Raw genomic sequence first — 23,948 nt, 5'->3', positions numbered from 1 at the left:
ATAAAATTAGAAACAAACATGACTTCCAAAGCACATGCACTCTCACTGAAAATCTTAGCAGAATGTTCCACAACAAAAGCCCGAGCATGTCAGATGACACTTCCCCATTCTATTGTAGAGACTCCTGTTTTTATGCCAGTTGGTACACAAGGAACGCTGAAGGGTCTGTTACCTGAACAATTGGAGGAGCTAGACTGTAAAATCATGTTAGGAAACACTTACCATCTTGGTAATAGACCTGTAAGATGTTAACTATGTCTAATGATACAAAATTAAATATGAGGCAGGCATTACCTGTGAAAGGGGACGAAGTCTATATAAATTATTTTTTTTAATTCAAACATATTTTAACTTCTAAATCTGTTAAGGTTCATCATAACAAATGGACAAATATGGCCGTATTTTCCCATCAAAAACTACTCTGTGTACAGACTTACCTGTGCAGTTTGGAAAGTTTTAAGGTCTGGCATCCACTAGATATATAAAAGTTAAATGCATTTTGTGTTTAAGAAAGATAAAATCGTTTTTGGATTTTGATGGGCATTTTTTTTCCTTCCTGCAGAAAATACGACCATATTTGTCCATTTGTTTTGATGAACCTTAAAAAAGAAACGGAAATACCGTAACGTTTCCGATTTTGGTTTTGTTGTTAGGGATTTTAGTTGTGACGTTATTTTAATTATGACGTCATATTCAATGTAAACAAAGAAACACTATCAGGTAACGTTTTTTCATATCAAGCCATTCAAGGAATTATTAAAAATGGAATTGGTATTGCGTTCCTTCCTATATTTTACTAGACTGATAAATATATATTTTACTCAAAGACTCATGCAAACGAGACCGGAAAAAGGAAGTAGATTTCTGCGCAAATGCAGGAAAATAAAAAAGTCTGAAAATATAAAAGTTAACGATTTTGAGTTCATTAGTACAATGAAAAATTTCAGGAAATTTTCCCGATTTTTTTTTTTTTTTTTTTTTTTTTTTATTTTTCTACTGTTATAGGGGACTTCGTCCCCTTATTAAGAAAAACTAATAAATATCTTAATTAGGGATTGATTGATACATAATTCATTGATCAAGAAACATTAAAAGATAACAAATATACATGTAGGGATAATAAAAACATTTTCATGTACATGTATTAAGTCACTACTTACTAACTGAGCTAAACTAGTATTCCACCAGCACAGCTAGTTGATGGAGGTTATATATATAATCTATCAGGTCTAGAAAAGCACTTCATACATGACATATCAAATCTATCATTAGATAATTCAATACAAATGAACATACCAACAATGAAAATATTTGTAGCATATTATTACATTGATTTTTATAGTTTTTATGCCTCTACTGTAAGCAATGGGGCATTAAGTGTTACCCTTGACCATCCGTCTTTCCGTCTTTCTGTCCGTCAGTCCTTCCGTCTGTCCCATTTTCGTTTTCTCACTCCAAAGTTTACCTCATGCAAATCCTATGAAACTTGTAAACAGTGCTAAGAACAAAAACTTGCAGACATAGTTAAATTGGGCAGTGGGTCACCTAGGGTTCTATATAATTTGGAAAATTGCAAATTTTGTTGTCTCTGCACTCTTACTTAAGTATGCCTCATACACAATGCTAAGAACCACAGCATGCAGCCAGAGTTCGTTGTGAGTCATTTACCGTTCTAGATTTATGCCCTTTTTAACTTTGAAAATTGCAAAGCTTGAGCGGGGGCATTCGTGTCCTCAGACACATTCTTCTTTTATTTTGTGAGTTTTTTTTTTAAGGGAAAATTTTTATTATTTTTGCAAAAATTGAGAAATTAGTTTTTAAAGTGTATATTTTATAAATACATTTATGTTAATTCTTTCTTTTCTTTTCTTCACCTCCTACAATTATCATGCTTATGCATCCTTTCAAAAGTAGGATACAACATGTATTTAAAAAAAATTACTGTCATTTTTATTATTTTTCAAAATCATATCCTTAATGAATTCTCTTACCCAAATGTCCTTTTTGAGTATAAATAGTTTTAAATCTTCTTCACACCCTGATAAAAGCACCATGAAGGCAGAGTAAGCATGACATCATATAGTTTTTTGCCCTTTTATTTGGTTCCTTAAAATTGGTCATATAGATCTTCAATATATATGCAAGTATTAAACATCCTTGGCTTTCAAATCATTCCTGATTAAGGTAAATACAGTAAAGACTAAAAGAGCTTTAGACAGTCAAGGGTCTAACTTAAATAAGTTATTAGAGAAAAATAACACATTTTTTATTGAGGGCTAAAAGATAAAAAATCTGTGTATGTTACATGTTTCAAAGGGGCATTATACATCCTTTATTTTGTTAAATTGTGTACTAGTTCTATTGATATTATAATTGTCTTTATGTATATTAAACTTTAGAAAGATATAACAGCCCATAGTTTGACAATCATGCATTACACACCCATGTTATTACAGAAAAAATATGCCTGTAATAACTAAAGGGTGTTATTACAGCTTCTCTACATCTCTTCAAAGCCTTTTCTCCTACATATATCACAATGTATTTTAATTAAGTCTCCCAAACGAAGTTTGGGAAGACTTATTGGTTTTGCTCAGTTCTTATTATTATTATTATTCTTGCTCTTCCGCCACTTTTTTTAATGAACTTGTCCGCACCATTTCTCCAAAACCGCTTGTCAGATTTACTTATGGTTTCACAATATGTTAGATTAACATGTCTAGAGGTGCAATCAGGGTTTCGTTTGTACATTGGGGGTCTTAAAAGGGGTACTTTGAGGGGCCAAAAAAAGGGAGGGGTTTACTATAGAACCCTATGGGATTTTTTTTTCTTTTCTTTTCAAATGATTATAACTTGAAAACCGTTAGTGATAGACACAATCTTTATAATCGAAAATGTTCTACATGATAAAGCACATGTAATGAAATAAAGGGTTCGTCCCCAGGGGTCACCCCCACCCCCTACCATTTGACAAAGTTGTAATATCTTGTAAGTAGTCATGATCCCCACCCCTAAACCATATATATTCTGGTTTGTCATGATAACGCACATCAAATGAAATAAAGGGTAAGTCCCCAGGGGTCACCCCCACCCCCTGCCATTTGAGAAAGTTCTAATATCTTGTAAGTTGTCGTGATCCCCACCCCTAAACCATATATATTCTTGTTTGTCATGATACAGTCCATCAAATGAAAAAAAAGATTAGTCCCCAGGGGTCACCCCAACCCCCTGCCATTTGAGAAAGTTGTAATATCTTTTAAATGGTCGAGATCCCCACCCCTAAACCATATATATATTCCGGTTAGTCATGATACAGTCCATCAAATGAAAAAAAGGATTAGTCCCCAGGGGTCACCCCCACCCCCTGCCATTTGAAAAAGTTCTAATATCTTGTAAATGGTTGAGATCCCCTCCCCTAAACCATATATATTCTGGTTTGTCATGATAAAACACTTCAAATGAAATAAAGGGTAAGTCCCCAGGGGTCACCCCCACCCCCTGCCATTTGAGAAAGTTCTAATATCTTGTAAATGGTTAAGATCCCCTCCCCCAAACCTGTTCGTCATGTCACAAAGATTCGAATGATATATAGGGTCAGTCCCCAGGGGTCCCCCCACCCCCAATGACCTAATATCTTGTAAATGGTCGAGATCCCCACCCCTAAACCATATATATTCTTATTCCTCATGCCAAGAAGATTTGAATGATATATAGGGTCAGTCCCTAGGGTTCACCCCCACCCCCTGCTATTTGATAAAGTTCTAATATCTTGCAAATGGTTGAGATCCCCACCCCTAAACCATATATATTCCTGTTCATCATGTCACAAAGATTCGAATGATATATAGGGTCATTCCCCAGGGGGTCCCCCACCCCCAATGATCTAATATCTTGTAAATGGTCGAGATCCCCACCTGTAAACCATATATATTCTGGTTTGTCATGCCAAGATGATTTGAATGATATACAGGGTCAGTCCCCAGGCATTACTAATGCATATAACTTTACTGGACTTTGCCCAATGTCAGGCGAACCTGGGAATGACGAATTATGGGAGCTTCATTTGGGAGACTTCGTAACAGCATCCTGTTACAATTATTCTTGTTTATATTGTAATAAAAAATGATAAGAGCATGTAATGAGGTTCTGCGCAAGCTTCCTAGTCATTCCCAAGTGTATCATGTAATAAGTGAAATGCCTGTAATAACTAAGCCTTGTTATTACAGCTAAGTTATCACTTAAAAGCCTTGTCTCATTGATTTACCATGGTTGATCAAAAATGTATTAATTGAATTGGAAAATTAGTTTTCAAGGTTATGTATTAAGTTACTGTGCAAGTTTCAAGGATTCCCAAGTGCCCACTGAAAATAAAATTTTTATGGTACATTTAACTGATATCAAACATATGTTACTACAGATTAAGAGAAAGTATCCGTAATAACACATGTATGTTATTTTTCTCTAATAACTTATTCAAGTTACACCCTTGACTGTTAGATACATCAAATGAAATCATAATTTGTACTTCTTTTAACACAATGTTAAATTTTCTTTATCTTAGAAAGAATAAAAGTTACTAAGTTATATATTTTTATGCCCCACCTACGATAGTAGTAGGGGCATTATGTTTTCTGGTCTGTGTGTCCGTTCGTTTGTCCGTCCGTCTGTTCCGGTTCAGGTTGAAGTTTTTGGTCAAGGTAGTTTTTGATGAAGTTGAAGTCTAATCAACTTGAAACTAAGTACACATGTTCCCTATGATATGATCTTTCTAATTTTAATGCCAAATTGGAGTTTTGACCCCAATTTCACGGTCCACTGAACATAGAAAATGACAGTGCGAGTGGGGCATCCGTGTACTATGGACACATTCTTGTTTAATATTCATATGCAGTTTCACATGATCTAGTTGCTATTCATAAAATCCTAGAGATCATCCATTAATACCTGTGACCTTTTAAAGTTGATTAGTTTTTACCTTGTTTATCTAACAATGATGCTGTTGCATGATTGGTTGCTACTTGGCATATTATTCTCTGACACCTATGATTTGTTGCTACATGGCGTCATGTGGAATATCCAAAAGGTGATATGAGTCTTTTTGAAAAGAAACATGCATCTGTCTTACAAAATTTTAATTCTGGTATCTATGATGAGTTTGTATCCACTATTAATCTGTGACACCCATGCCTGTTGCTACATTTTTGTACATGGCATCCATTATTAATCTCTGAATCCATATGATAATTATCAATAGAACTGAACTCAGCTAAAATCATTCTCAGGGCATGTAAGATAAAGAGCATGAATAAGTTCAAAAATTGAATTTCCAATGTTCCCATAGATCAGCAAACATGATCTATATTACTAAATGTAGAACATAGGAAAGTGTAAACGAGTAATGATATTGATCATTACATCTCTCATTACAAATTATCATAACCATTACCATTGCTTCAAGTTAAGCAGGTCAGTGTTGCTTTACACATAAATTTCCTGTCAAAAAGATATGATTAATTTTGATATTAGGGACAGAACAAGCATGTTAAGCGATTTATTTGGCATATTATTTTTGTTTAGATTTGTACTTTTGATTTAAAAATTATGTTAAAATTTAGAAAAACATGGAAGTTTGATTGCATTTCTTTCATAAAATTACTTGTTTATTCATTATTATGTAACACTTTTCTTACAAAGTTCTTTATTTTGTCCTTTTAACACATGTTTAACAAGTTAAAGACTGATTTTTATTTCAGGGTCCAGAACTATTAGAAAAAGCTGGAGGTCTTCATAAATTTATGAATTGGAACAGATCTTTACTGACAGTAAGTTATTTAAGACATAGCATTATAATATGTTCAATATCCCATGAAATTTGCATTGCTTTGGTGCTTAAATGGTAGCATGCCAGAGATTGGTTTATTCCTTTGTTCAGTCAAATCCCTAACTGTTAACATTGTTAAATTTTTAATTGCTACTTCTCTGCTAAGCACTGGGCATTTAGGAATCCGAGCAAAAAGTCAGACTAATGTGTTCATATGAGGTGACGTGTTCTTGCCAACTGTTACATGTGATTTAGAACTTAAAAGATCTGGAACAAAAGTGTTCCTTATGTACAAATGTTCATATTCATATATGCATATTGCATTGATATGTTCTTGTCTTGATTATGGTTGAAAGATTGCCTGGTAAACATTAAACATGCATTTATGAATAAGACTCAAAGATAGAACAACATAAGTATCATACATTGAAACAAATTTTGGTTTATCGCAGGCATTTATAAAATGTTGTGTGATGAAATACAGGAATTTCCAGTTTGTATACTAAAAGGAAAATGCAAAAATTAAAGTTGTTTAGAATTAAGTTCAAACCTGTGCAATGTGTATGTAAGTGGTGATTACATAGTACAGTTCATTGCAAAACAAAGCAAATAATACATTTAGCTCTTTTAAACTTCCTGTATTTAGCAGGTTTATGATATTGTGATTCTTGATTTTTCTCTGTTTTATAACTTTTATTTTGCAATGTTTAGTCATTATTGATAGACAATAGAATTTGATGATTTCTCCTGCTTTAAAGATTGTCTTTTATTCCATTATTTCAAAAAATGGCATTGCCAGGAAAATTTTCAGATGTAGCTAAATTTAATTGTAATGACCATTTAGATGTTTTTTGTGATCTGCAATCAAAAATTGCCCATATACTTCCAGCTTTTCATTAATCAAGATGTGTTATTCTTTTTTTACAGGACAGTGGTGGATTCCAAATGGTGTCTTTACTGAAGTTAGCTGAGATAACAGAAGAGGGAGTTAAATTTCAATCTCCCCATGATGGTTCTGAAATGATGCTTACTCCTGAGAAGTCCATAGAAATACAAAACTCTATAGGTTGCATTTTATTTCAGTTAATATAAAAATTATTAATTTAAAAATGTTAGTGCCAATATTCAAAATACAACTACTGTGCATGGTATAGCAAAATATAATTGGCAGAAGTAAAACTCCAGTTTCCAGTGGACACCACATGTTTTTTTTTCTGTGGATAATTATAAGGTATTGAAGCAAAAACAATTCTGTTGCAAATGAAAATGAAAATTAAGGATGGTAGGGTAAAAAAACTATGTTCACACCCCCCCCCCTCCTTATATTTTTCATTGGAGTACTAAGCCCTATGAAAGCAATTACTTCAATTTAATATGTTGTTTTAAGGACACAAAAATTCTAGTAATACATTGTCCTGTCCATCATGTATAAGCATGTTGTGCACTTACTCTTCTATTACTTATGCAATTTTTTTCATCAGTAGACAAATTTAGAGTTGTATTATGTTTACTGGTATGCATGTCCGTCCATTTATCAGTTTGTGTTTCTTCCTGTGTCTGGGTGCTTGACATATACATTGATGTACATGGCCTCTGACATATTATGACTTATAAAGGTCTGTAAATGTTGCAATAATTATGTATGAGGTTTGACTGCTATTAATTTGTTTGAGACAAATTGATATTAATGAAAAAGGAAGGTAACTTTTGCATTTAACCTATTTCAACATGTGAAAGTCAACATTTTTTGACTTATTTGTGCCTAATTTCTGACTGATTTCCATTTAGAAAGTCTATGATTTATTTTTTGCTATTATTTGTTTAAAGACTGGTTATTAATAAATACATCTTAATCTTTTAATGCCCAAATTTCTTTGAGGATGGATAAAGGCAAACTTCAAAAATTTTCAAAGGTTAGAACTTCCCCAGAATCATGATAATTCCTATTCTTACTATTAAATCATTGTAAAATTTTGTAGTTACCTCCCATTGACCACATCTTGCTCATTTTGCCACTGTCTATCTCTTACATCTTTCCACTTTTACATGTTTTTTTTTTAAAGTTGCCATAGACATTTGGGATACATTTGGAGTAAGTGAAATGGCTTTGTAGTTCATTTAAAGCTGCCATAGAATTTTCAGGATAGATTTGTAATTGAAATAAGTGAAAACGTTTGTTATACATTTAGAGCCTTTTTTTAACAGGAGCTGATATAATTATGCAACTTGATGATGTTGTACACAGTTCTACAACTGGATCAAGACTAGAAGAAGCCATGTGGAGGTTAGAATATAGTCACATTATTTACTGGTTCAGCTTAATTAGCTTACCTGTGATTTCACCACATACAAATGTAAATATAGATATTACTTCTTTAATGAAACAAATAAAGACACATACTATGGATGGTAGATATTTATTCACATAAATATTTCAGTACATTTGATTTATTCTAATAAACAAAGGATTCAGAAACAAATATGAGCATTACATAACCAGCTGATAATTTTTTACAGAAACATCGAAGTGATGTACCGGTACTTAAAAAAAAAAAAAAAATCACCCTAACCCTTTTATATAGCAGTGGTCAGGGCTAGTAACATCTCCGTAATAGGTCAACATATCATTAAAAAAGATTCTATGAATCTTCATCTATCGTCTAAATGAGTATATCGGGCAATGGGATATTTCTTGCTGACATTTTGAGTATCCTATATGCTGGAGTCTCCTTACTGATATTGTTTGTAGAAAAAGATAAATCTGTGTGAAGGTATAGGATTTATGAGTCCATACAGCTATTAACCACCAGCACACTGAAAAGGCAAGGATGAAAGTATGATTAACTTTTCAATTTGGTAGACTTCAGATATCTTCTGAAAACATCAGTGAAACATATATTTAGAAGGTTTTGGTAGAATGTCTATTTCTTGTATTAAGGTTATGTCCAATTTTGTAACAAATTTTTTTTTTTTTAACACTAAGGTGTGATTTTTCATAAAAAGAAACACCAGAGTGTTATAATTGACAACTTGAAAATACATTTGTTGACTGTAAACATGATGACAGCATGTATTCATCTTGATGGTATATGTGTTAAAAACATGGCAAAAATAGCTACCTGATCATTCTGCACAGATGTACTTTTTAACAAGCCAAACACTACATTGTATTTGATTGGTTGAAGGACGGAAGAACCATAAAATACCTGCCAAATCAAACCTTTTATTTTTTGAAAATAAATACAGTGGTTTTTATTGAAATTTGAAATTATATAGATGTGATTATCTTTCAGGCAAATTAAAGGAATATGTACTGACTATATATATTAGAGTTCATTTACTTTCATTATGACTAGGGCCATGTAGATGTATAATATTTGAGTCTCTTTTTATAACTGTCATTTATAGTTGGGGTTGTTTTTTAGTCCCCTACCGACGAAGTCAAAGGGGACTTTAGGTTTGCACTCTGACCGTCTGTCCATCTGTCAGTCCGGCAAATCAGTTTTCCACACTTTTTATACACCCGTTTATGGGACGTATTATGGAATACCGTTGACCGTCCGTCCGTCGTCAACATGTCGTACATTAATTCAAAAACGCTTTAACCAATATGCATGAAACTTTGGTGAATTGTTTATATCTATTGATGTGAGCTCCCTTTCGTTTTTTATAAATTTCAGATTTACCATTTCCGAGTTTTGGGGTTTTATTCATTAAAAAAGGGGGGATTTTCCAGTTTTCGGACAATAACTCAAAAACAATTTCACCAATTTGCATGAAACTTTTGTGAATTGTTCATATCTAATGACGTGAGCTCCCTTTCATTTTTTATAAATTTCGGATTTACCGTTTCCGAGTTTTGGGGTTTTATTCATTAAAAAAGGGGGGATTTTCCAGTTTTCGGACAATAACTCAAAAAAAAAATTCACCAATTTGCAAGAAACATTTTGTGAATTGTTCATATCTATTGAGGTGAGCTCCCTTTCATTTTTTATAAATTTCGGATTTACTGTTTCCGAGTTTTGGGGTTTTATTCATTAAAAAAAGGGGGATTTTCCAGTTTTTAGACAATAACTCAAAAACAATTTCTCCAATTTGCAAGAAACTTTGGTGAATTGTTTATTTCTATCGACATGAGCTCCCTTTTGATTTTTATAAATTTCAGACTATACGTTTCCGATTTATGGGGTTTTATTCATTACAAAAAGGGGGATTTTCCAGTTTTTGGACAATAACTCAAAAATGCTTGTAGCATTTTTTATGAAACTTTGGTCAATTGTTTTTATCTATTTTTGTAAGCTCCCTTTTGATTTTTATAAATTTTAGATTTTATGTTTCCGAGTCATAAGATTTTTATTTGTTTATAGTCATAAGATTTTATTTGTTTATAGTCTGACAACAGATTTACTAAGTATTACACAACAGCACAGTATATTGCACAACAGCAAGAAATCTTTCATATAACCAATTTCAAGTTCTTTGACTACATTTATTCTGAAACCTATAATATATCAAATATTTAATTCACTCCAAATTCAGACCTGTATCAAGCTTGAATATTGTGTCCATTTTTGCCCCAACTGTTCAGGGTTGGACCTCTGCTGGCGTATCCAGCTGCGCTCAGCGAAGCAGTTTTTTTCTTCATGCTTGAAGATGTTGATTTGATATTTGGTGTATTGCTTTATCATGACAAGTTACAGATCAAGTTCGAATTTTGTTCTGGTCTGATGATTTTGTGCAGAGTTATGGCCCTTGGACTTAAAAAATTCACTCAAATTATCAGTATTCTACACTTTTTTTCGTCATGCTTGAAGAAATGATTTGAAAATTGGTTTATAGTTTTATCATGACCAGTTACAGATCAAGTTCGAATTTTGTTCTGGTCTGATGATTTTGTGCAGAGTTATGGTCCTTGTGCTTAGAAAATTCATTTGAATAATGAGTTTTCAACACTTTTTTTTGTCATGCTTGAAGATATTGACTTGATATTTGATATATAGTTTACACCATGACAAGTTATAGATCAAGTTAGAATGTTGTTCCAATACAACAAATTTTTAACCGGTAGAGGACTATGTATTGCCATGCAACTCTCACAGAATGCATGTTGAAAATTCTTTTGAATAAAATTCTATGTAGATACATTGACTTTAGTGTGTTTATTATAGATCCATTTTTCTTTAAGGACAATACGATGGCTGGATAGGTGTTTGAAAGCTCACAAAAGGCCACATGATCAAAGTATTTTCCCAATAGTACAAGGTGGACTAGATGCTGAACTGCGGAAGAAATGTGCTTATGGTAATAATCCTAGGGTTATATTATCATAAAAGGCTATAAAGGAGCTTGGTTAGATGGTTTAAGACTTAAATCAATTTGCCTGTCTGTCAAGCTATCTAAAATATTTTTTTCATCTTGAAACTTCCTTCTTTTAATGAATATATTTTGCTTATTGTAGGCAAAAGGTCCTGATGAGCTATTGCTATCACTTGGCATCTGTCTTCATCCATTGTCTGTTGTCCTGAACTGAATGATTAGAATGTCTAGATCTACCTACTGTCCATTTTCACTAAAATAGTCAGTCGACTCCTCATTGGAGTTATTGCCCTTAAATGATAATTATACCCCTGCTTTAAAAAAGTGGGGGTATACTGTTTTACCTCTGTCTGTCTGTCCATCCGTCCCATGAATATTTTTCGTCGCAGCTTTCTCAGGAACTACATCATAAGGATTTCTGAAATTTGGTTTCAGGGTTTATATAAGTCAGCTATACTGTGCGAGTTGTTTTCAGATTCATCACTCAACAACTTCCTGTTTATCGAACACTTACATACTTTTACACTATTAAAATTATCCAGTTTGCGGCGGGGTATCATCAGTGAGCAGTAGCTTGCAGTTTCACTTGTTTAACCAATGTTTCATGTTTCTAGCTATTATATTAAAAACAGTTATAGATAGAGATGAAAATGGCAAAAACAGCAGGACAAGATCTAAAAATAAGTCAACATTGCAGTAATCATTTGTAGACTGCTTAAATGACTTATTGCTATTGAATTATGATTTTTGTGTTTTTGGTTGAAAGTTGAAACTGTACATGTCAGCAATATAAGATCTTAAAATATGTCATCATAACCAAAATCATCGGTTGACCCCATATAGGAGTTAATGCACTTGAATGACGATTTTTTTGTGGAAATTACAGGAGATTGCAACAAGCTGTAAATAGCAAAGATGATCAGCGAAATAAGATTGACAATAAGTGAACATGGCTGAAATTGTTGGTCACACACACAGGAGTTAAAAGTACTTGAATGATGATTATCACCAATATTTGTGTTTTGTGCCAAAACTAAAGCAGATAGAGAGAAACTGTGAAAGCTGATAAGCAAAATAAAAACATTTACAAATAAGTCAACATGGCTGAAATTGTTATTGCCCTTTAGTGATGATTTTTACCTATTTTTGTATTTTTTATGAAAGCTGTAGGAGGTAAAGAGAAACTGTTAAAAGCTAAATTGATGAGCAAAATAAAATCTAAAAATAATGGCAGAAATTGTCAGTTGACTCCTTATAGAAATAACTCCACTTGAATGAGAATTTTATGCATTGACAATTGTTGATCAGGATTTCATCTCCTGATTAATTGAAGAATTTGAAACAGTCAAGATTTCGAAACCTTTTTATAACTTTGAGTTGATTTCCTCCTCTGTGTATGTTAGATTTATAAACATAGCATTCATATCACTTGTAAAATTATTCTTATCCCATTTATGAAGAAAAAGAATGTTACTGGTACCTAGAAACATGGGTTAACAATACTTTCATTCAGTGGCTGGTTTTTAAAATCCACACTAGGATTTATCTCATGTCTTTTACAACAGAGGCTTGAATAGTGTGTCAAAGCAGTTTGTTTCTTCACCAAAAGTCATTACAGACTCAAAACACTTCAAAGTCTGTCAGTAACTTCTACTGACCAAGCATGTGTATGTGTCTTCTCAGCATTTTAAGAAGTAACCGACAGACACTAGGTCTTTTAAAAAAAATGTTACTTTGTACTTTCTCTTTACTTTTGAAGAACAACAACACCACTATGTGTTACAGGTGTAATACCACCAAATCATAGTACGTCGCATCAGGTTGCATACGAAAAAGGGTCGAAAAAAAATATACCCTTGAATTTGACAGTTGTAGGAAATTAATTCTACATTTCATTGCAGTAAAAAATTTCTGAGTCATAAACTTATATCTTGGGTGTTTCAAAGCACCATTATTTTTTTATTTGGTGTTTCTATAGAATATTTTGGAAACTTGCAGTTACATGGTTACTATAGCTTGTACACAGGAAAAAAGGGGTAAAAATTTGATTGGTTAACTTCCAGTGATGGTTGTTTTCTTATATGCAATGAAATGTTATGTGAAATTTTGTCTATAGTACTGGACAGGATAAGACTTTACTCATGCCAAGTATTTCTTTATTTGAAACAAAGATAAATTCTGCACAATTTTTTGAAAAGTGCAAATTTAACAAAGACTAATAGGGGAAAATCAATGGTGGTTTTACACCTACAGCTTCAATATCACAATGGAGGCAGCGAAGTAATCAAGTTGCAGTTGCATGAAGGACTGTTTTCAAGACATTTCAGTGAAACTTAATCTTTATGTTTTTGTAATTTTGTTACATTAAATCATTCAATAATTAATTTAATCATTGCCAAGATGTGTTTTTTATGAGGTATCTGAGAAAAGAATAATGCAATAAGTAAAAGACACCTTTAAGGGTCATAACTTCATCAAATACAATAAGAAAAAGTTAAGAGATATGAAACTAATTCTAGGAAGAAAAATGCTTGCAAAAATACGGCAAAATTTGTGTAACCCTTAAAAATGTTGTCAAACACAAAAAGACACCAGGAGGAATTTTCTTAACTTGACACGTATGTGAGCCACAACATGTAAATGTGGCAATTTTACTATTTACAAAAGATAACTTTACTGTTATCCTTTATTTAAAAAACAAAATTATGCTATGATGATATCTATTTTTGTCTCGCCTGCGGAGAAAGTCACACGAGACATAGGTATTACTATCCAGCGGCGGCGGCGTAAACTATTTGTATAAAGCTTTATATTTCAGAAGGTAGAAGACCTGGATGCTTCATATCTTGTATGCAGATACCTTATGTTACGAAGTTTCTGTAAATTATATGTCCATTTTCCTTGACCTCATTTCCATGGTTCAGTGACTGCTTGAAAAAAATTTTGAGTTTTTTTGTCATGTGAATTTCTCACTTATTATGAGTAATTGATAACTATATTTGGTATATAGGTTCCTTGCAACGTCTGCATGTCTGTCAGACAGAGTTCACCTGACCTTGACCTTATTTAATGGATCAGTGATCAAGGTTAAAGTTATTTGATTAGGTCTGTTTCTCAGATACTATAAGCAGTAAGTCAACTTTATTTGGTGTATGGAATGATTGTAATAGGTACATGTCAGTCTGGCATGGTTCATATGACCTTGACCTCATTTTCATGGTTCATTGGTCAATGTTAAGTTTTTGTGTTTTGGTCTGTTTTTCAAGTACTATAAGCAATAGGTCAACTATATTTGTTGTATAGAATGATTGTAAGGTGTAAAAACAGGCGAGACATTTCTTCATGTGCACTGTAATAAAAAGAAACAGACATCTTAAACAAGTCCCATGCATATTCCTCTCAATACTAAACAAAAATTTTCCAACAACTGCTATAAATAAAACTTAAAAAAAATGACTTAACAACTTAGGACAACTATGCTCCTCTCTTTTGGTTATTTTTGTTGTTATGTTGTTGTCTCATGACATTTAATCCCACATCTCCTTTTATTCAAACTAATGTAATAATTTTCATGCATGTTTAAGTCAGATGGGCTTGCTCACACTGCCAACAATGCTTTGAATTCAATATTTCTTCTCAATTAAGTGATGATTGATTTGTCTGTTTTAGAATTAATAAAAAGAGACGTTCATGGTTATGCTATAGGAGGATTGAGTGGTGGTGAAGAAAAGTCAGATTTCTGGAGAATGGTTTCGTTGTCTACTGACATCTTACCTGATGATAAACCAAGATACTTGATGGGAGTTGGGTAAGATTGAAGGAGGGAGAGGTAGGGGGTAAATTTGTTTATCTCTGTAGATCCGTCTGTCACATTTTTCTTAGGAACAACAAATCAGAGCTTCACTAAATTTAATATCAAGTTTCATATGAGCATTCTATACTGTTTGATGCGTTTTCCCATCCATTGCTCCTCAACTTTATGTTTTAATTCAAACATATTTTTACACATAATTTTCTTCACATTTTTTCTCAGGAACTATGAATCAGAGAACCCTAAAATTTGAAATCAAGCTTCATGTGATCATGGTATACCATGTAATGCAATTTCATATCAATTCTCATTAACATCCTGTTAACGAATACTTATAGTGGGAGTATCATAAAGTGAACAATAGCTCACAGTACCGGTACATCTTGTTATTTTAAAAAAAATTTGGAGTGCCTTAAAAAAGTAATCATAAAATTTTCAAGCAAGAATTCAGGATTTCAGGTTAGTTGAAGCACAACCCTGACAATACTATTATGTTTAATTTAATGATCTAGTGGGGCAGGGTGAGTAGTACAAGGCCTGATTCTGCTCCTGATTTTGACATATTGTATAGAAACCTCTCTATTGTTGAATTCTAGATGTATTTTTACTGTTTATATCCTTGGGTTGCAGTTTCCTTGACATATACTTCCTGTCAGATCTTTTATCTATATGAGCAGAAAGCAAAGTTTATGCATTTTTTGTATTTAGAAAAGTAAATTTTTCATTTATTTAAAGTAGCAAACCAAAATTTATAATTTTAGGTTTCATAACTAGAAAACAGTAGGCAAGTAATATGTATATTCATTGTTATGAAGAAGAAAATGTCTTATTCTGCCATTTAAGAATTTGAAGAATATATTAAACACTAGACATTTCAATGAACAAGACCAAACAAAATTGCAGGAATTAGATTCTTTATAAAAAAGGGAGATGTGATATGATTACCCATGAGACAAATATCAACCAGAGACCAAAAGACATGCATTTTGTTCATCATAGTAAATTATCATGCCTGCCATATAAAATAAGGAGATGTGGTATGCTTGCCAATGGGACAACTATCAGACAGAGTCCAAACAACATGGATTTAAGCAACATAAACTATTCTTTTGTCTGATTAGAAAGTGTCATATTACTTCAAGTTTAACTCTGTATTACCTATTTCAGATTTGCTGTAGACCTGGTTATTTGTGCAGCTCTAGGATGTGACATGTTTGATTGTGTTTTTCCAACAAGGACAGCTGTAGGTTTCTTAATTTAGATATTAATATAAAATCAATAAATATTTTCATTAACACATATTACCACTTGAGAACAAACTGTATTTTATTGGAATAACTGTCAAAAGTTGATGAACATCTTCCCACATCATTAAAATGAAGAAATTTGTTGCTAATGGAATTCAGAAAGCAAAGGAGTAGGGGCAATAAGGCCCTTATTTGGCCCAAATATTGCTGCAACTTTAAAAGTTATCCTACATATTCTTAAATTTGTCCTAATTAGACTAAGGTACGAGGTATACAGAAAATAAAAACAAATTTGACATTTAAAGAGTAACCATGGTAACAAACCATGACGAAATTCATATATTTTGTAAAATTTCTCGATTTTCCTTGTTTTTCATCAAATTTTAAGTATATTTGAGATTGGCAAAGTAAATGCGCATCCAAGAAACAACTTTATATTTGGTGAGATTATGTCAATAGTTATAATAAAGCTTCTCTTTAATTATTTTGATGTTTCTTGGCTGCGCACAATGTTTCCACATTGGAAATAATGATGGAAAACTGCTTAAATTCTGTATTTTTTGTCATTTTCATGAAAACAGTACATGTTATGACGTAATTGTGACGTCATCAGATAAAAAATCTTATGTTTTTCATTTATATTTCTTAACTCTATGCATTTCCAAACATTATGTGCCAGTTTGGTATAGTTGTCAAACATTTTATTTTCTTGGGCCAAAACCGGGCCTTAATGTCCCTACTCCTTTATATTTATCATTCTTAAAACGGTCCTTAAAAGGAAACATTAAAGCGACTGTTTATGGGACATACTATGGTATACTGTTGTCCGTTGGTCAGTCGTCAACACTTCAAACAATAACTCAAAAGCACTTTCACAAATTTTCATGAAACTTTGGTGAATTGTGTATATCTATTGATGTAAGCTCCCTTTTGATTTTTATGAATTTTAGATTTTACGTTTCCAAGTTATGGGATTTTATTCTTAAAAAAATGGGGGATTTTCCAGTTTTCTGACTATAATTCAAAAATGCTTTGAGCAATTTTCATGAACCTTTGATGAAGCGATTATATATATAGACATAAGTTCCATTTCGATTTTTTTTAAATTTTGGATTTTGCATTTTGGAGTATTTGAACTTTATTCATAAAAAAGGGGGAATTTTCCAGTTTTTGGACAATAATTCAAAAACACGTTTTTTTTTTACCTTCTATTAAGTGCCAAATTATTCATGTTTTGTGTCAATGGGTACCACTGTGTGTGCATGTCATTTTTATTAATTTTTTTGGGTGGGATGGGGTTGTCTATTTGAGCAGTGCTCACGGTATTTCTAGTTTATCATATAAATTCATTTAAAGCATACAGACGAACAAAAAGGGTTCATTGCATAGCTCTTTATTACATTTATTGTGCTAAAGCTGTCAATATAAATGTTCCTTTGCCATTAAAGTCATTAAAGGAATAAACCAGTATATTGTATTCCAGAATTTATTCGGCATACCAACACCCCAAAAGGACACAGTTAAATGCAGTCATTTATGGTCATTGTATGATAACAAAGGTTTTTTAGCTCACCTGACCTGAAAGGTCAAGTGAGCTTTTCTCATAACTTTGCGTCCGTCGCCCGTCGTCCTGCGTCCGTCGTCCGTAAACTTTTACAAAAATCTTCTCCTCTGAAACTACTGGGTCAAATTTAATCAAACTTGGTCACAATCATCATTGGGGTATCTAGTTTAAAAAATGTGTCCGGTGATCCGGTCAATCAACCAAGATGGCCGCCATGGCAAAAAATAGAACATAGGGGTAAAATGTAGATTTTGGCTTATATCTCTGAAACCAAAGCATTTAGAGCAAATCTGACACGAGTAAAATTGTTTATCAGGTCAAGATCTATCTGCCCTGAAATTTTCAGATGAATCGGACAACCCGTTGTTGGGTTGCTGCCCCTGAATTGGTAATTTTAAGGAAATTTTGCCGTTTTTGGTTTTTATCTTGAATATTATTATAGATAGAGATAAACTGTAAACAGCAATAATGTTCAGCAAAGTAAGATCTACAAATAAGTCAACGTGACCAAAATGGTCAGTTGACCCCTTAAGGAGTTATTGCCCTTTATAGTCAATTTTTAACCATTTTTTCGTAAATTTTTGTAATCTTTTACAAAAATCTTCTCCTCTGAAACTACTTGGCCAAATTTAACCAAACTTGGCCACAATCATCATTGGGGTATCTAGTTTAAAAATTGTGTCCGATGACCCCGCCCGATACAAGATGGCCGATATGGCTAAAAAATAGTACATAGGGTAAAATGCAGTTTTTGGCTCATATCTCTGAAACCAAAGCATTTAGAGCAAATCTGACGAGGATAAAATTGTTCATTAGGTCAAGATCTATCTGCCCTGAAATTTTCAGACCAATCAGGCAACACGTTGTTGGGTTGCTGCCCCTGAATTGGTCATTTTAAGAAAAATTTTCAGCTTTTGGTTATTATCTTGAATATTATTATAGATAGAGATAAACTGTAAACGGCAATAATGTACAGCAAAGTAAGATCTACAAATAAGTCAACATGATCAAAATTTTCAATTGTCCCCTTAAGGAGTTATTGCCCTTTATAGTCATTTTTTTACAATTTTCATAAATTTTGTAAATTTTTGTAAATTTTTACATAATATTTTCCACTGTAACTACTGGGCCAAGTTCATTATAGATAGAGATAATAGTAAGGAGCAAGAATGTTCAGTAAAGTAAGATCTACAAACACATCACCATCACCGAAACACAATTTTGTCATGAATCCATCTGTGTCCTTTGTTTGATATGCACATAGACCAAGGTGAGCGACACAGGCTCTTTAGAGCCTCTAGTTTTTTATAGTTTTCTTTTCACCAATTCAAATATTAACCCTTGAACATGTTTCACTTTAATTAAATACTGTTGATTTATTTCTTTTTATAGGTATCAATTTTTTGGTTGTATCAAAATTAGCTAAACTCTGATTTAATGGTTACATCATTTGTTCTTAGCAAAATTACTTAAGAATTGTTTTTCATTGAGTCTTTTTTAAAAGTGGTGATTTTCCTTTACCAGTACCCACAAAATCTTCAAAAATTGGTTTTCAACAAACATTGTCTTCTTTGAACAATGGGAGATTAATTGAAGTGTAACATAAAGTGATATTAATTATGAAACCTTCAACAAGACTGTTAGCAATATAAACTGTGGCAACTATAAAGTTAACTATACAAGCCTTAAAGTTTGATGAATTTTTTTTTTTTTAAATTGTGATTGTTTATTTCAAATTCAATTTTGCAGAGATTTGGATCAGCTTTGGTGCCAAGTGGTCAGTTGAATCTGAAGTCAAAAATCTTTTCATCAGATTTTCGTCCTATTGATGATCAGTGTAAATGTTCCACGTGTAAAAATTTCACAAGAGCATATCTTCACACTATAGTGACCAATGAAACTGTAGCGTGTCATCTGTTGTCTGTGCATAATGTTGCATATCAGGTATTGTATAGTGTGGATTTGATTATTTTCATGGGTACCAATTTTTGTGGATAAAGAATAAATTGTACTTTCATGGATATTTTATTTCATGGTTTTGCCAAAGTCTGCATACAAGCTTATAGAAATTTGTACTTTGTTAAACATTTAATTTTCTGGTTCAGAATTAAAAAAAAAGTCAGTGCTTTGGTATTGTCATGGTTTATAGCAAATTTTTCTAAACCACCTCGTTGATAAATAAAGAAATTACTAAGAAACTAAGGTTCCAACACACTCAGGCAAAGTTGACCTAATATGAATTTGGCTGTATGTTTTAGGTTCCTTTTGGTCATATAACACCTAACATTTCTACATATTTATACATCCCTTGCTTTCAAATGTTTTGGTTTGAACATTCTTTATGAAGATAAATAGAAAACATTGTCAACTGAGGTGAAGCCAAGGTTGACAATGTCTTTTCGAGGGGTAACAATCTGCTCTATCACCCTCTCAGATATGTGTTATTTAGTTTATTATACTGAATGTTCTGTTATTACTGTCTATTAAATTTCAAATTCAAAGTAACAAACTATGTTGTCTTGTTCATAACAATCACATGTATTTATTAAACAGTGATATTGTTTGCCTCAGATTACAGCCGAAATTCGGCCTTTTCCCCTACAGAAAATTCCCAATTACTAAAAAAAATGGCTTAAAATTCCTCCCAAAAAGTTTTACATTTTCCCCAAACAGTGATGGAATTGGTAGTAATGTTTGTAAATATCGTACTCATATTAGAAAGCACTTTTGAGATCCGGTTTTCTGATCAGAATCATCATGGTGTTTGAATAGAATAGAATAGAATAGAATATTTTTATTTACCAAATTAGGGCCCCAGGAGGGCATATAGCATACAAACAATATTATTATAAACAATAACATATGCAAAACACAGACAATAGATATGTAACCTGTGATATAAAAACAATAAAATAGAATAATATACTACAGAAAATACACTCAACAAAATAGTAGCAATGTATTATTATTCAATGAATACTATGTTGACATTGACTCAAGTGCACCCGGTAAGTGTATTTTCACTTTGAAAGACAAACAAGAGGCATTAGTAGTTTGTGCTGAGAAATCTCAATATAAAAAAAAACAAAAAAAACCCAATTTATTAACACATGTGGTTTTCAATGCATTAAGTACCCTCATTGCTTCTGTTTCTTTCCCCTCTCCGAAAAGTACCTTTCAGGTTGAAAAAGTCTGACAACCAAAATATACATGAAAACAACAGTGCAAAAAAGACAGCAAAGGTCAGCAAAAAAACGGAGATGTGTTTAGAATAAAATATACAAATTTCCCAATTTCCATAAAAAATATGCATTTTTCCCAATAAAAAACGGTAGAGGTAGTTTTGAAAAAAGACAACAATATCACTGTTAAAGCACACACTTGAGCAAGTGTCTCCGTGAAGGGTAATAGAGTATTTGCCATGGGATAAAGTGAATTATCTCCCTCTTAATAACCAATCAAAATCTGGCGTTTTGAAATGAAGTATAATAAAGTACTTTGACAACTACTTAAATATGTTGATAATGAGATAACTGCAGTACTAGAATATATTGAAACATAAAACTTAACTATAAAATTAATTTCGTTTTATAGTAAATATTTAAGGTAGTAAACCAAATTTGTTAAAAGCATATAGATGACCTTCAAAAACCGTGCACTGTCCCATAAATTTCATATGTCACAATGCGTAAGTTATAATGTCTAGTAAGAACCGATTGTTCAATAACATTATTTACACCGATTGACCTCGAGTAAATGGGTGTAACTCATTCATAAAACACAACTCGAGATCTGTGTATGGTGAAATTGTATATATATTTGCTATCATGGAATGTACATAGATAATCTTTTGATTGTTTGTATCGTTGGATCTCATTTATTACATGTGCCACACATGTGTTCTTTTATTTATATTTTTTAAGACAACTAATAATAACTTGTCTTTTACAGTTGAATTTAATGAAGTCTGTCCATGATAGTATAATAGAAGACAAGTTTCCACAGTTTATAAAGGCGTTCTTCATCCAGCAGTTTCCAAACAAAGACTTTCCTCAGTGGGCTATAGATGCATTAGATTCAGTTAATGTTAAACTAAATGAAAATACAACAGACAATGGCCAATCTTCAGTAGATGTGAAGAATAAAGTCAGTGACTCTTCAAATATAGAAAATTCTAAAATATCATGATACTAATAAATTCATTGATATCTCAAACAGTTAGTTTTTGGTGCCCCTAAAATATTTCTGGGAAACATGAAGTGACTGATTGACCATAACATTATCAATTATTATTCTTCTGCGACATGTGCACTTTGGTCAATGTAGAAAATAGGAATTATTATTCTTGAACATTTTTATTCTGCAAATATTAATCATTTTATTAATAGTTCCCAAGTGATACATTGTTTGTACATTGAATAAATAACCATGCTTTTAGGTTCACATAGACAAAACTTGGCAATTAATGTAATAACCTCGAGCTCAGTGCCCATGTCCACATATGTACGAGTATTCATAGTCGGTTATTATATACTAGTTTACAGGTATATTAAGCTATATGATCTAGTGTACAGTTACATCTTAGTGACTGATCCTGTGCCGTAAAGATGAAAGTCATATGATCCATATTTCACAGTCCTCTAGCTTTGAATATTAAAACAAAATTCAGTTCAAAGATAAAAAGTAATCTTCAATCATATACATTGGTGTACAGAGGAATCTAGAAGAGTGCATAAGCTTTCCACCAAAAGAGGGATAGTGTAACCTACTTTTCATACTCCATTGAGTTACGGTTAAGTTTTTATGTTGACAGTTCATTTAACATATGATAAATATAGATTCTACCACTGCATCGAGTGTGATACGATATTTATCCACTCGAGACAGTTAAATTTTCAAATTTAAAACATGAGGCTTTAAATATTTAAAATTTAACTGTCGAGAGTGGATAAATATCGTATTACACGAGATTTGGTGGTGGAATCTGTTTCTCTAATGATTTTCAAACAATACGCAGGCAAATTTATTCCTTCTTTTCGAATGATCTGCAAAAAGATGTGTTCTTTCTATGTGACGTCATCAGGCATGGTCGCCTTTTTTCATGCCGTCACAATAGGAAATTCAGAGGAAAGCAAGAAAATTCAACGTCATAATCGGATTTTAACCAATGAAGAACCGAGATCAAACGAACCACACGTTGATTAAATTTTTTTATACAATGGGTGCAGAAAGGGATAAATTGACGAAGAATTAGAGAATATGTTTTACTTCCCTTGTTCTGTTATTGGATAATAAGTTACATACAATTATATTGCTCCATTTCTTGTAATATTATCACCTGACTGAAACTTAACTAGTGAAAAAGTGAAGGTTTGTGTTCGGAAATGGTAGCAAAAACGTTTTTGTTGGCAGGTGTTAAGTCGACAACAATTACCATGTGACTGAAAGTGTGGTCAGATATAAAGGTGTTAACCAAGGTTGCAAGAAATTTTTGTTTGGCAGATGTTTCATCGACAATACTTGATAAATACATGAAGAGTGTTAGAAGGTTATTGGTGCAAGTTTATTTTATAAATCATACTTTTCAATAAATAGTATACATACTTGAGGAAAACTGTTATGGTATACTCCTTTATGATGCTTTATGAAAAATCCAGAAAAGTAACATTCTATTGTTGTTACACATTTCAGGTATTGGTATATGTATTAAAAATTCTGAATAACTATTCACCAACCTCCAAAATGAGTATTGACCATCATCAGGATCATGAAATTAATTTGGCGAATTTACAAAATTATCGTAAGATGAAACCATGCTAACGTTACACCAGTATTTGAAAAAGGAGACAAACATCATCCTGGTAATTACAGACCAATATCACTTACCTGGATCTCATGTAAATTACTTGAACATATACTAGCTAGTAACATGATGAAACATCTTGAAACAAATAAAATACTATATGAACTACAACACGGATTCAGAGAAAAAAGATCATGTGAATCACAAGTAATATCTCTTGTACACCAACTAGCTCAGAACAACGATAAAAACATACAAACTGATCAAGTAATCATGGATTTTGCGAAAACATTTGATAAAGTGCCACACAAACGCTTATTTAACAAACTAAGACATTACAGAATTTCAGATCAGGCAACTCATTGGATTAAATCATTCCTCTCCAA

General features: G+C 32.3%; 2 protein-coding genes across 3 annotated transcripts in view; both read left to right on the top strand.

Moving 5' to 3' along the window:
• The window catches only part of LOC127728151 (40S ribosomal protein S18), an 821,762-nt gene that overhangs the window by 129,174 nt on the left and 668,640 nt on the right, over positions 1–23,948 (top strand). The gene's annotated exons all lie outside the window — the stretch shown is intronic.
• LOC127728098 (queuine tRNA-ribosyltransferase catalytic subunit 1-like) lies at positions 4–23,363 on the top strand. The gene is made up of 9 exons (XM_052235326.1): positions 4–240; positions 5,754–5,822; positions 6,749–6,887; positions 8,027–8,105; positions 11,007–11,122; positions 14,807–14,945; positions 16,116–16,191; positions 19,509–19,703; positions 21,711–23,363. Exons 1-9 carry the CDS (start codon positions 19–21, stop codon positions 21,945–21,947), a joined length of 1,272 nt encoding a protein of 423 aa, XP_052091286.1. The 5' UTR covers positions 4–18; the 3' UTR covers positions 21,948–23,363.

The sequence above is a fragment of the Mytilus californianus genome, unplaced genomic scaffold (assembly GCF_021869535.1).
Source record: "Mytilus californianus isolate M0D057914Y unplaced genomic scaffold, xbMytCali1.0.p SCAF_2, whole genome shotgun sequence".
Lineage (NCBI taxonomy): Eukaryota > Metazoa > Mollusca > Bivalvia > Mytilida > Mytilidae > Mytilus > Mytilus californianus.
Note: the sequence above shows the minus strand (reverse complement) of the source record. Positions and strands in the feature narration are given on the sequence as shown.

Bases quoted from the DNA above. Each gene is read 5' to 3' on its own strand.
- LOC127728098 (XM_052235326.1), top strand. From the start codon at position 19: ATGACTTCCAAAGCACATGCACTCTCACTGAAAATCTTAGCAGAATGT. The intron at 11,123-14,806 runs GTAATAATCCTA...TGTCTGTTTTAG, and splicing joins GCGGAAGAAATGTGCTTATG to AATTAATAAAAAGAGACGTT. The intron at 16,192-19,508 runs GTAGGTTTCTTA...TCAATTTTGCAG, and splicing joins TTTTTCCAACAAGGACAGCT to AGATTTGGATCAGCTTTGGT.